Below are 12,353 nucleotides of genomic sequence, written 5' to 3' on the forward strand. Positions count from 1 at the left end.
AAGACAGAAAACTAAACAGCAGTGACGTTTGTAGGGTTACTGAACTTGGGCTAGCTGGTATATAATGATGTGCTACGTGACCGCTAGCGACACAGCTATGTTAGCATAATATAAACAAGCTAACTTTTTTTCCACTCGATAAAAGTTAACGTGAGTGTTCTCGGTGGTCAGGAACAAATGTAATCGCATGGCAGGATGCTGTAAAAGGACCAAACTTCAGCCAGGAGAACAACTGAGATAATCCATCCACAATACGAGGTTAGTCATTCATATACTGCTGCATGGGCTGGGCTGTAGTTACATCCTAAGGTTTTAAAAACTGAGCTTAAATAAATGATTAGCAGTAATAAAAGCCGAGGGAGGTCAACAGTGATCACTGACTGTTTTAGGAGCTTTTTGAGATCAAATAGAAGAAAATACATAACATTAAACATGTTAACAACACAAAAGCCATATTAAACGCAGACTACTTTAGACCCGGAAGTAGGATTCGTCGCGTCATCACTGAACAACCGGATACAGGTTATCATACTTTCAAAGCACTTTATTCAACATGCCTCATTTACTCATTTACACCCATTCATACAAATTATTCTTCTGCTTAAGTGCTTTCTCTCTAATAGTTATACACATTCATATTCCAATGAAGGGATCAAAGAGCAACATGGTGTTCAGTATACTTCCTGATTCACAGCTACCCCAGCAGTATTATAGTAGAAAGATGTTTTGAATTAAAACAAATATTGAATATTAAATGGTATGTGTGTATATATGTGTGTTGAGTATATGCACTAGCGTACAAATTCAAGATCAAAAGCGTGTTTCAACCATATGAATGTCAATAAAATACAAGCCTCGATGCTTAAAACTCCTATTGGTTGCTTGGTGGTTTGAAAATAGCGAAAGCTCCTCCTTTGGAGTTTGCTTGATATTGTCAAAAAGATTTGGGCGGCACAGAAGCTGTAGTTGTTTAAACTGCTAACCGTAAGTTTTGCTTCCTTAATTAAATAGGAAAATACCAATTTTAAAAATAAACCTTAGTTAAATTATAAAATAGAGCCTTTTCTTTTTAAACAATCAATGATCTTTTTAACTCTTTTATTTTGAAATTGTATCCATCGACGCACCGGGCGTAGCTGTTAACATAAAACCAGCGCTCCTTGGCAACCTGCATCCTTAGCGACGTCCTGATTGGTCCGCCAGACTCAAATTCTATCCAATGAGAGCGAAGCGCAGCAGATTTGATCCTCGGCTGAACCACTTTTGTTTGAGCTCTCGTCTTAGTAACAACACAGTTGAATCGGATTAGTAACCCAAACTATATGCATTTTTGCTTCTCTAAAACAAGTCACCGGACTAAAGAAGAAAGTTTTATACCATAAGGTAGGATAAACAAATTTATCTGCGCCATTTTGGCGTTCTATTTTTTAAAATTTTAGTACACAACCGATTCACCTGAGAAACTCCGCCCTCTTAGCGTAAAGCTTTAATACCAGGGTTTCTGCATGTGATGTTTAGCCATATACGTTATCTCAAAACAATTTTAAATCTGTTTGTTTTTCTTTTACTGTTTCCTTTTAATCATCCCGCAATTTTTGCGTGCTTTTCTTTGCTGTAGCAGAACACGGAGCAGCGGCTGCAGAGCTTTGTTTTTAGGAAGAAACCGTCAGGGAGTGAGCCATGCCTTTTCCAAGGGGAAGGAAACCCACAGCGGCCGCTGGCAGCAAAATACCCAAACTGAATGCAACAGCGTCCGAGAACCAGGTAAAATGCACGTGCATTCATGTGTCTTCTGGTGGCTCGCTCTGATGTAAACACAGCAGGTAGTGCTGCACCTGAAGGCTGCATGGGAAGGATGGAGATGATGATGATGCCTGCTTTGCAATGCAACGCAACGAGGCTTCTTTTGCCCATGCACTGTGCAAAACTTTATATATGTGGTGTGTTTTCTGTTTGTGCATACAGGAGGACGCGACACAGGTTAAGAGGTCCTCCTCCCCTCCTCGTGGAGCTCCCAAGAAGAGGACTGCTTTCATCGATATCACCAATGTAAGTACTTTTTTCTTTCTTTTTTTTTTTAAAGGTTGTGACTTGGGCTTTAACAGCAGGATCAGAGCTTCAATAAGCACACAAAGAGACATATTTATCGCAAAGATGGTTCATCAAGAGTCGGGATTGAACTTCCTGACAGTTGATGTCACCTTTCGTAGGATTTCATGGGCTCCTAGTTTGTGTGCTTTTTTGTATGTGAAAGGTTAAAGTTGTCAACATTTAACCATTTTATTGTGTTGACATATAAGAAAGTTATAAGTCCTGCTTCAGTGGGACTGTTTGTTTGTTTTGCCTAGTTCAGTTTTCACGCTAACGTCAAATATAAAATGATCCTTGACTTCTTTTCCTCTCGACACAAATGTGTGGTATGGCCCAACCATTGTGATCAGCTTGTTCAGCATTGATTCCTCCTGTTTCATTCTGCCACAGTTTTTGAATTTATCAGTGAGAGAAAAACAGTTTCTCAGTACAATGAATAATAATCACAGCATCCATGTAAAGACTCACAAATGTCAAACTCACGGAGAGGGAGAGAGACTGAGAAAATTTATTGAGAGTGATGTGAGCGTTTGTACAAGAAGATGGAGGGGAAAAAACTTGAGGGACAAATATATTACAACCCAAAACATCAGATCACAATGAGCGAGGACTCAGAAGAGGGATGAAACTCCTGGCTAGGGATGGGTACCGGTATCCGGTGCCATTATAGCACCGGTTCTGACGTAAACGGTAGTAACCAGACCAAAACGCAGCGCACATTTCGGTGCTTTATTTCCTCAGATGTCATACACTTCAGATTCTAGCCAATCATTTTACCTTTGCAAGCATAGTAGGCGGGCCCAGGTACGTACGTTCTTTTAGCTACAGATTAAAAATGCCCAAAGGAGGCTAAGCTGTCAAAAGTCTGGCTGTACTTCACAGCCAAAGATGCAAACTCAGCAGCCTGCAACAAGTACTTTAAGGTGATACTGTGCAAAGGAGGTAACACCTCGAATCTGATGAAACACCCGGCAACGTAGCGTTTTTTTAAAGCCGAGAAATGCACCGTACCTACTACGGGCGTGGTGCCTGTTATCGGTCCCGGAGTTAGCAACATTCCCCAAGAACCCGAAGAGGAGAGTCCTGGCCCCTAGCCCTGCCAGTGTAGCAGAAATGATGAGGATGATGATGGCAGCAGCAGCCGTTCTTCTCTGGGCGAGTAGCTTAATGTTGTTCGTGTGTAATTTACGTTGAGTAGGCTATCCACGTTATTAAATTAATGCATGTAAGGTGAACTAGCAAACACCGTCGTAGTTACATGCGGCTGTCTTCTTGTTTGATGGCAGATACTCCCTTCACCCTGGCCAAAAAGGCTAAAATGACCAAAGAAAAAGTGGAAAACAGTTAAACATGAGAGGTTTAGGACAAAGTTTGTGTTTTTTCCATTGTTTAAGCACTGCTTCCAGCCATACCATACCATATATGCCCTATAGCTGCAGAAAAGGCTAACATTGTTACCTTTTTACAAAAAAACAGCTGAACATGAGAGGTTTTTGGACAAAGTTTGTGTTCTCCATTCTTTAAGCACCGGTTCGAGCACCGTTTAAGCACCGGCAACGTTTCAAAAGTACCGGTTTGGCACCGGTATCGGATAAAACCTAAACGATACCATCCCTACTCCTGGCATTTCCCGCCGTTGGCTGGCACTGCATATAAAACACCATGACAACCATATGGTAACAAACATGTAATGCACCATCGCGAGCATAAATGCCAGCTACGACGTCGACCTCTTAACATTTAAATCGGACTTTATTCTGCTTTTGATGTAAGGCTGACATTACTGCTGCCATCAAAACTTACAGCTGCACATACGGTTTGCACAAGGTACAGTCGTCAGATACGGATTCCATCAAAGTGGTCTGAGCACAGTTAGCACACAGTAGCAGTAGGAGACGTGGTGTCACTAATTCAAATACTCCATTTCCAGCCTAGTCCAGCCTGGCTCGAGTGTTCAGTCTTTGCTTGGTGTATTCTACAGACAGCTACTAGCTCTGTTCTCATGTATGAGGACTTTTTGAATTTATTTTTCTCCACTTATTTAATTCAGGTCTTTGGGGGACTGTAGCCTATCCCAGATATCACAGGGCGTATTGATACAGTTCCATTTAATGTTTACGATCACTTGAAAAATGGCAAAAAAAATCATATTTTGCATGGTTGGATCTTAATAAGGTTCAAAGTAGAGCTTCAACATGATGAAGAAATAGGAGTGAGAAAACTTTTTTTTTGAGCATGCAATTCATTGAAAACGACGCTTAAACTGAAACATGCGTGGTTTCTTAATAAAGAAAAATTCTTATAAAAAGAAATGGCAAACTCTTAAATGAGAAAGTGTGTCACTTAACAAAACATGTTTTAATAAAGCTGGGCAATTTGAAGTTTCAAACAAAATCCACTTTAAACATTTTCACTGATCCCACCTCCGTCAGGGTGGTGTCTGAAGCCTGTGCGACACTCTAATCCTACATTTTAGTGCGTCAGTGTGTGATGGATCTGCACTGTGGTGTGAATGTGTCCTCGGTAGGGATGGGTATCGAAAACCGGTTCTTGTTGAGAACCGGTTCCCACTGTTTCAATTCCTTGGAATCGTTTGCCATTTTTGCAAACGATTCCGTTATCGATTCCAGTTGCCCCGAATGACGTCACCACGTTGCGGAGCGTCATTTACCTGGCAGGAAACATGGCGCCTAAGCGGCTCAAACGCTCAAAAGTTTGATTATACTTTATGAGAACCGATGACAACAGGGCAACTTGCAAAGTAGATAGTTCATTTAAGGGAGGAAACACTACGAATATGCAAAAGCATTTGCTCACAAAACACGCGATGACACGCGTTTTTAATTCCGCTCCGGACTCGTGACTCTCAACCCAGCAGCAGCGCTAACGTTTGCACGTCCTCTCCCGTTAATGCGGCAGGTAAATAATCAACTAACAGTGCATATTATGTTAGCGCGATCTGCCTTATTACAAGACCTGCCATTACTGTACATGTAGGTGACCATGATGAGAGAGACAGAGAGAGTCTGGCTGGCGCTCGCTGGCAGTTCTCGCTGCAGTCTACCGGTAGCGTCTCCTTTCAGGCCAGGATAGACGAATGTCACCGAGCAGTGTCTAAGTTTGTGGTCAAAGGCTTGCACCCATTTGCCACAGCAGATGCCCCCGATTTTTGGTAAGTGAATGTGTTTAATTGTAGGCAGGACATTACTGGATATTCTTGTGTAATTGCCACAGAACAATTTATGTTATACTTTGTTATTGCTACAGAAGAATGTTGCAGCTTTAAGGCAGGGATGACTCCTGGAGTTGCTTTCTCACTGCATATGCTTTATTTCACAATCAGATCGATTCGATAACAAAAACATACAGCAGCTCCTCTCCTACTCCTAGCCCTTCGCTGTGGTGGAAAAAAGAACGACTTCAATCCCCTTCAAGGAACATACGTACAAAATAGTTTTCCTGATACACCAATGGGGCGTTCAATGCCATCTTGTAAATATGAGTACTCTGGCAGAGTAACAGTTCAAATGAAAAATACACCAGAACAAACAAGCAAACAAAAAAAGAAGTGTGGGGTACCTTTGAACCAATGAACAAAGTATAACAATTTATACTTTTTAACATAACCCGACCCCGTCAATATGTGATATGTCTCACAAGAATATTTATTTTATTATTTTACATTTACAATTTTTTTTTTCCTGGGGACCCTGTGACACCCCATTGAAGAGCCGTAGGCTGGATCTCTCAAGATCTCACTGTTGGGTTTGTAAGGCCATGTTACTCCTAAATTTCTATCTTGTTCAAAGAGAAGATATAAAACAAAGCTCTGAGCTAATCGACCTTAGTGTTCTCCTTTTTAAAAAAAAAAAAAAAAAAGAATCGATAAGAGAATCGATAAAGAATCGAATCGTTAAACAGAATCGAAAATGGAATCGGAATCGTTAAAATCTTATCAATACCTATCCCTAGTCCTCGGCTGCCTGGCGGGGGTGTGAAACAAACATTTTGCTTGTTTTTTTTCACCTCACAATCACCTGAACGCTTGCTGTCAAACCAGCGGTGTGTCAGAGAACGATTGTGTGGAATATTTGTCTGGACTCGAGTCACATTTTGAAATTGTTTCATGCATAAAAGGACAAATTGTAAGAGTCTGAAGTAAAATGTATCACAAACTGGATCCATGTTTAAAACTAATTCTCGTCATGTTCCCAGGCTCATAAGGTACAGATCAGCTTTCCTGGGAAGAAGAAGGAACCAGGGAAGAAGACTGCAAAGAAAACCAGCTCCACCTCAGCGTCTGCAAGCAACCTAGCTAACCTGAAAAAGTAGGTCCATTTAACTGTTCTAATAACCCTCAGGTTAAATTTCTTGTTCCCCTTTCATGCCTTGCGCCAGTCGGTGGCAGACTTCTTTAATTCCCCTCTTCTCTCCCTCCGTGCAGGTCGTCGTCGTCTGTGAGCTCAGAGGGAACGATATCCGAGCGAGAGAGGACCGATACGGAGGAGGAGGAGAAGGAAGGGGACACGTTGGTCGATGTGGCAGCTCCTGTAGAAGAGCAGGCTGCTGCTGCTACGTCTCCTGCTGCCCGTGAAGCGCCGGCACACCTTCGGAGACAAGAAGTAAGGGAAATTATAGATTTATAGAAAGCTAGAGACGCTGTGAAAAGCTTTTCCTGAGTTGTTTCCTTTTCTTTTCACCCATCCATGCAGATCCCAAAGGAGTTTGACATTGACTCTGAGAACTCTGAGGACTGCTACATGTGTCCAGAGTATGCAAAGGATATTTTTGACTACCTTAAAAACAGAGAGGTGAGACAAATTGTAAAGCCTTTATCGCACTGGACTTTTTTTCTTTTCTTTTTTTGTGAGTTAAATAAATTTAAATATACACAGGTTTTGTTTACATTTCCTTTCTCTTTAATTTTATCGTCCGCAGGAGAAGTTTGTCCTCTGTAACTACATGCCCACGCAGCCCAGCCTCAACTCAGAGATGAGGGCCATCCTGATTGACTGGCTGGTCGAAGTACAGGTGAGGTGTTAGTTAAACGTCGCATTCCTGCTGTGTTAGAAACACTTGCTTGCTCTGAGTGACACTTTGTTTCTCCCTTTATTTAGGAGAATTTCGAGCTGTACCATGAGACCCTCTACCTGGCGGTAAAGATGACGGACCACTACTTGGCTAAAACCCCGGTCCACAGGGAGATGCTGCAGCTCGTTGGCTCTACCGCCATGCTCGTAGCCTCCAAATTTGAGGTGAGAACCCAACTGTGGCACATGGGAGTCTGAAATTTCTCATAGGATGTCTCACAAGCTATGGTAAGTAATGGTAAAGAAAGGTATTAAACTAGTATACAAGTCTATTAATGGGAACAGAGCGCAATCATTTGCTTGTAAGGTGAATGTGTTTCTAAAAAAAGTTTTTTTTTTGTTTTTTTTTTTTTTTTTTTTTTAAATGGTGAAAAGTAAAAAAAACAAGGCTGTGAGGATAAAAAGCACACGTGAACGGAGATATTCAGCTCTTAAGTGCTCCTGGGAGGCAAGTCACGGAGTCTCAATCCCAGGTTGATTAACTGCACCTATCAGGGCTCCTCGATGTAACAGAGACACACACTCAGTGCACACTTCTTTACAGCGTGGCTGCAGGTTTTCTAATTCCGCTCCGATCCTCGGTTTTGACTCTCAGCAGATCGTCTTGACCATTATTTACATGCCATCAGCCATTTACAAAGCTGAGTGCTTTAAAAAAAACATAAAATACCATCTAATCAAAAAACATGAGACAGTGATGGATTTCCTTGAAAATGTTATTACAAAAAATGCAAACTTAAATACAAGGGCAGTGAGTTTAGGTCATAATGAGTTATCTCTCAAACTAACCACCTACTATTACCAGTTTAAGTTCCCTTTTTACATAAGAAAATACATCTGTAAACTATGTAGCTGTACACAGTTTTTAATTAATTTTAAACTGCGGCCCCTCTGCAATATCTTTGCGGCCCACCAGGGGCCCCCCAAGCCCACACTTTAGATATTTGCATTAACAAACAGTTGAACAGGTGTATAGGGCTTTGGAGCGTGATGTCACGGGGGTGGGCGTGGAAAGGATTTTGGCCCGATCCGCCATTTTGGGGGTCTAAGTAAGGAGCGAAAGCCCTATCTAATGAAGTGGCCAGAGTGTACATATAGAAGACCAGCCAGAGAAGAAAGGTTGTCAGAGGACGTACTGAATTTCAGAAAAAACATAAACTTTTGACATTCGGTGCTTTCAAGCTCTGTACGTCTTTAGAAATGGGTGAAAAGTGTTATTTATTCTGTCGTAACCGCGGCCAGAGTAGAAGTTCAGCCTCCTCTGATGTCGGGCACAGTTGGCATGAGCTTTTCCAGCTTTAGATCAAGCATGTAAAAGTTGTTACAGCCTAGGGCTTTTATTTTGAAGTGCACGTAGAGAAAACTGAAGGGGAGCAACTATCCAGAGGCTCAAAACATGAAACAGAAATGAGATCAAACGGACTGTGAGACCTGACCTTGTGCATACGCAGTGAAATGACTGCAGGACTCGAAAATGCATTAAAGGGGACGGTCGAATTGCAATCAGGTTTCAACCTAATGCTTATTCGTGTTTTTTAACCATCCCGCAGGAGCACAGCCCGCCTTGCGTCGACGACTTCTTGTACATTTGTGACGACGCATACAAAAGGGAGGAGCTCATCTCCATGGAGGCCAGCATCCTGCAGACGCTGTCTTTTGACATCAACATCCCCATCCCGTATCGATTCCTCAGACGCTATGCCAAGGTGTGCATGACCAGGAGAGGTTACTCCACCACTGACTGCAGCTCTCTGTTTGTTTTTGTGTGACTCGACCTGCGTTCACATCTCACGAGAATGTTTGTTGTGGCTGTGTCTGCAGTGCGTGAGCGCCAGCATGGACACGCTGACTCTGGCTCGCTACTACTGCGAGATGAGTCTCATGGAGATGGACCTTGTTCCAGAGAGAGGCTCGTTGGTGGCCTCGGCCTGCCTGCTGATGGCGCTGGTCACCAAAGACCTGGGAGGATGGGTAGGTTACCTCCATATTGTTCCTTGTCTTGCTTGCATTAGACTAACGGACCAGTCTAAAATACTTCCCTAAAGTCTGACACTGATCTTTAGTGTTTTCGCTCTCCTAAGTTGATTTTTGGCAAGTTAGGTTTTCTTTCTTTTTGAGTTTTTACTAAGGCCATTTCTCAATACCCAGATACTCAAGTTATAAATAGAAGACCACAATCCACAGTTTTCACACGATGTCAGAGCTACTGGGATATACCCACACGGCGCCCTCCAGCCCAGTCCTTGGAAGTCTTTGAGTCTAACTTGGCCAAAGCTTGCTGGACTATCAGATTTCTTTACAGAAATGAGTACAGCACCAACATCTGAACACACCTGTCCTATTCCTCCCTTTCAAGCCAAATTGCACCAATCCCTGCTGTCAACAGCGACCAAGGCTGTCAGTGGCATTTACACCGTAAACACTATTTACCCAACATTGGAAAAATTCTGTCAGCTTTACTGTTATGACACCACATTAATGTGACAAATTAATAGTCCCATACTTGCATTTGTCTCTTGTGCTTTCTTCTTCCCCTCACCCCCACTCACAGATGGCTGCCCGTCCCTGAGCTTTGGTTTTACCAAAGGTTGCTTCCTGTTAAAAGGGACTTTTTCTTCTATCACCTTTTGATTGTTCATAAGGGGTCATTTTGGGGGTGTTTTCTGTTTTCTCTGTATTACTGTAGGGTCTTTTTCCTATAATGTCAAGCAGTTTGAGGAAACATTTGTTGTGATTTGGTACTAGATTATTAATATGGAATTGAATTTTTTTTTTTTTAAGCTAGCTATGTAGCGTTTGCTTTTGCTGTAACAATGAACAATTTCTTGCTCTTCACCTGTCACGTGCCGGCATTATTAACCCATCCAGATCAAAAGTACATGCTTTCATCCTAGCAGCAAGGTAAGGTGAGGGAATCTGTAGAAGATGCATGTAGATGTCACTCAACCACTTTCAGGGATTTAAATATAAAAATGGATCCCAAGTCCCCAAAAACCCATAGTTTCACTTCATATATTTGTTTTCCTCCACGGATGGATGATCCAAGTAGTCTTGGCTCCAGTCAGGTGGAAAAATAAGCTTAATGCTTTTGTCCTGCAGTACTACAGACTGTCCACTATTGCCCGTTATTATGGAGGAAAGTTTTGCCCATTCAGGGTAGTGAGTCGGTCACATGACTGGAAAATGTGGATGAAATCTGACATGTGAACATGTGTTTTGTCTGCATGTTCTTGGTCACCCTGGTAAAGGTAACATAAGGCATTTGAAATAAAGACACCTGGACTGCTTTTTGTTTGTCAAAGTTTTGAGCAATACAAACAACTTGCATTATTATAGCTGACTATGAAGCAGGGGAAGGGTTTGGTTGCTGGCAACTTTTAACCTTTTTTCTCAGAATGATTTATACAAAGCACTCTTTTCTACAGTAAACACCATCTAATGACGTTACTTGATCTGTTCTAACATGTGTAATGTTTGCAGCACTGAAGAAGCTTCTCTTCCTCGTGTTATTTCCATCCTTTCCATTAAATGTAGACTTTGTTAAATCTGATGCCGTGTCAGTTCGTGCGACATTACCAGCCTCTCATTTGCAGCTCTGTCTCCTGAACAGTCCTCCCAATTTAAATATAAATTGTTTTTTGTATGTAAAATTGAGCCCTTATTGCTTCCATTTTGCTGTTAGGGGTGGTGGGTAATTTCATTTCTTGCCTGCGCCGGCTTCCAGAATCATCTCCTGTAAGCTTTTGGCAATTTAGAAGTAATATTATCTTTGTGTAATGTTGTATTGGATTTTAATAACTTTAAAGGGGTTCAACATGGCTGGCTTTTCTTTTTCTTTTTTTAAATGAGTGCTGCTCTTTTTTTCCCTGCAGTCTCCCATCCTGCAGTTTCACTCGGGCTATCAGGCGTCAGATTTGGCGCCCGTTGTCAGGAGAATCTACTCGATGCTCTCAGCACCTCCTGATGATAAACTGAGAGCCATCAAGAACAAATACTCACATAAGTAAGTCTTCATGAAAGATTACAGGCGCTAGAATAATTTCAAAATGTTGTTTTTGGCTAACGATCGGTTCTTTTAATATGTTTTCAGGGTGTTTTTTGAAGTTGCGTCTCTGCCATTGCTCAGTATCGACATTTTGGAGAAAGCCTTGAGCTCTTAGTGACGTGTCTGGTTCAGAAGTTGGGAAAATGAAGCTTAAGATGAGTGAAAGTATTTTTCAAATTTCCCTCAAGAGGAAACATGTATATAAAATGTGAATATGTTTAATATTTATGTGTTGTGTAGTCTGTCCTTTATACCATAATATTATAATAAGACAATAATTCCCATTTGATGTAAAGGCATTTTTAATGTGGGCGTTTGTTTGCAAGACGTTAATTACCTTTGAGAAAACTATAGCATGTATTTTATACATTTTTAAAGATTAGGGGGGAAAAAAACATCCTGATTATTAACTTGTCAACGTGTGTGTGTGTGTGTGTGTGTGTGTGTGTGTGTGTGTGTGTGTGTGTGTGTGTGTGTGTGTGTGTTTTACTGGATTTAAAATGTGTTTGTAAATCTTACTTTCCAAGACGTATTATGCACAGGCCCACAAGTTCTGTATGTTACCATGTTCTTCAAGTTAAAGTATGCGTGTGTTTGCGTGTTCATGCATTGTACAGTGTTCATCATGTTACTATTGCTATGCAAATTATTTGTATAAAAGACGATCAGACGATGCCGTACTACTTTTAAGTGGCTGTCATGCGTACTCTTAAAATAAAGAAGTGTTTCTGTTTTGCTTTTATGTTTAATAAAAACGCTCTTTACTATATGCAGCTTGTTTCTTCCTTAAACGAAGTGCGACTGTGGGAAAGAAAAACTCCATTTTGACAGGAAGAAACCTCTTTTTACTGATGCTCGTCCAGGACACAAATGCTTGAGGCACTACTGGAAAAGCAATAGGAAGTCAATCAACCAGTCAACTTTGAGGATAGCCAGGAAAGTGATTACTAATGAGAGTGTTAAAAAAGAGAGACTGAAATGTGTGATAGTGATTAACTGTCGCAATGCACAATGAGCGAACTGCTGACGCCTTGAAGACACAATCTAATATCCCCGTGTTGGTGTTCCTGGATCATGAAAGGTAGTGTTGGTCCAGGTTCAGCACCTCAAGTGACTAATCTCATTCT

General features: G+C 41.5%; 1 protein-coding gene across 2 annotated transcripts; it reads left to right on the plus strand.

The window, feature by feature from the left end:
* The first annotated feature begins 1,225 nt into the window (after nt 1–1,225).
* Nucleotides 1,226–11,993, plus strand: ccnb3 (cyclin B3). Of its 2 annotated transcripts, none has more exons than XM_085395838.1 (12): nt 1,226–1,383; nt 1,622–1,764; nt 1,966–2,049; nt 6,307–6,419; nt 6,536–6,713; nt 6,804–6,902; nt 7,030–7,122; nt 7,209–7,346; nt 8,732–8,887; nt 9,003–9,152; nt 11,054–11,184; nt 11,272–11,993. In XM_085395838.1, the coding sequence occupies exons 2-12, from the start codon at nt 1,681–1,683 to the stop codon at nt 11,339–11,341; spliced, it is 1,296 nt and encodes a 431-aa protein (XP_085251964.1). In that variant the 5' UTR covers nt 1,226–1,383; nt 1,622–1,680; the 3' UTR covers nt 11,342–11,993. The 2 variants fall into 2 exon arrangements, with proteins under 2 accessions (XP_085251964.1, XP_085251957.1); XM_085395831.1 differs by having other exon boundaries at nt 1,230–1,383; nt 1,619–1,764.
* The last annotated feature ends 360 nt before the right edge of the window (nt 11,994–12,353 follow it).

This window comes from Rhamphochromis longiceps, linkage group LG3 (genome assembly GCF_057381845.1).
Source record: "Rhamphochromis longiceps isolate RC_006_pf linkage group LG3, R_longiceps_female_GT1.1, whole genome shotgun sequence".
NCBI lineage: Eukaryota > Metazoa > Chordata > Actinopteri > Cichliformes > Cichlidae > Rhamphochromis > Rhamphochromis longiceps.

What these genes read in the sequence shown, in the direction of transcription:
- ccnb3 (XM_085395838.1), top strand. Translation starts at nt 1,681, where the DNA reads ATGCCTTTTCCAAGGGGAAGGAAACCCACAGCGGCCGCTGGCAGCAAA. An exon ending in CAACAGCGTCCGAGAACCAG is followed by an intron (nt 1,765 to 1,965) that starts GTAAAATGCACG and finishes TTGTGCATACAG; the next exon opens with GAGGACGCGACACAGGTTAA. An exon ending in TCGTAGCCTCCAAATTTGAG is followed by an intron (nt 7,347 to 8,731) that starts GTGAGAACCCAA and finishes ACCATCCCGCAG; the next exon opens with GAGCACAGCCCGCCTTGCGT.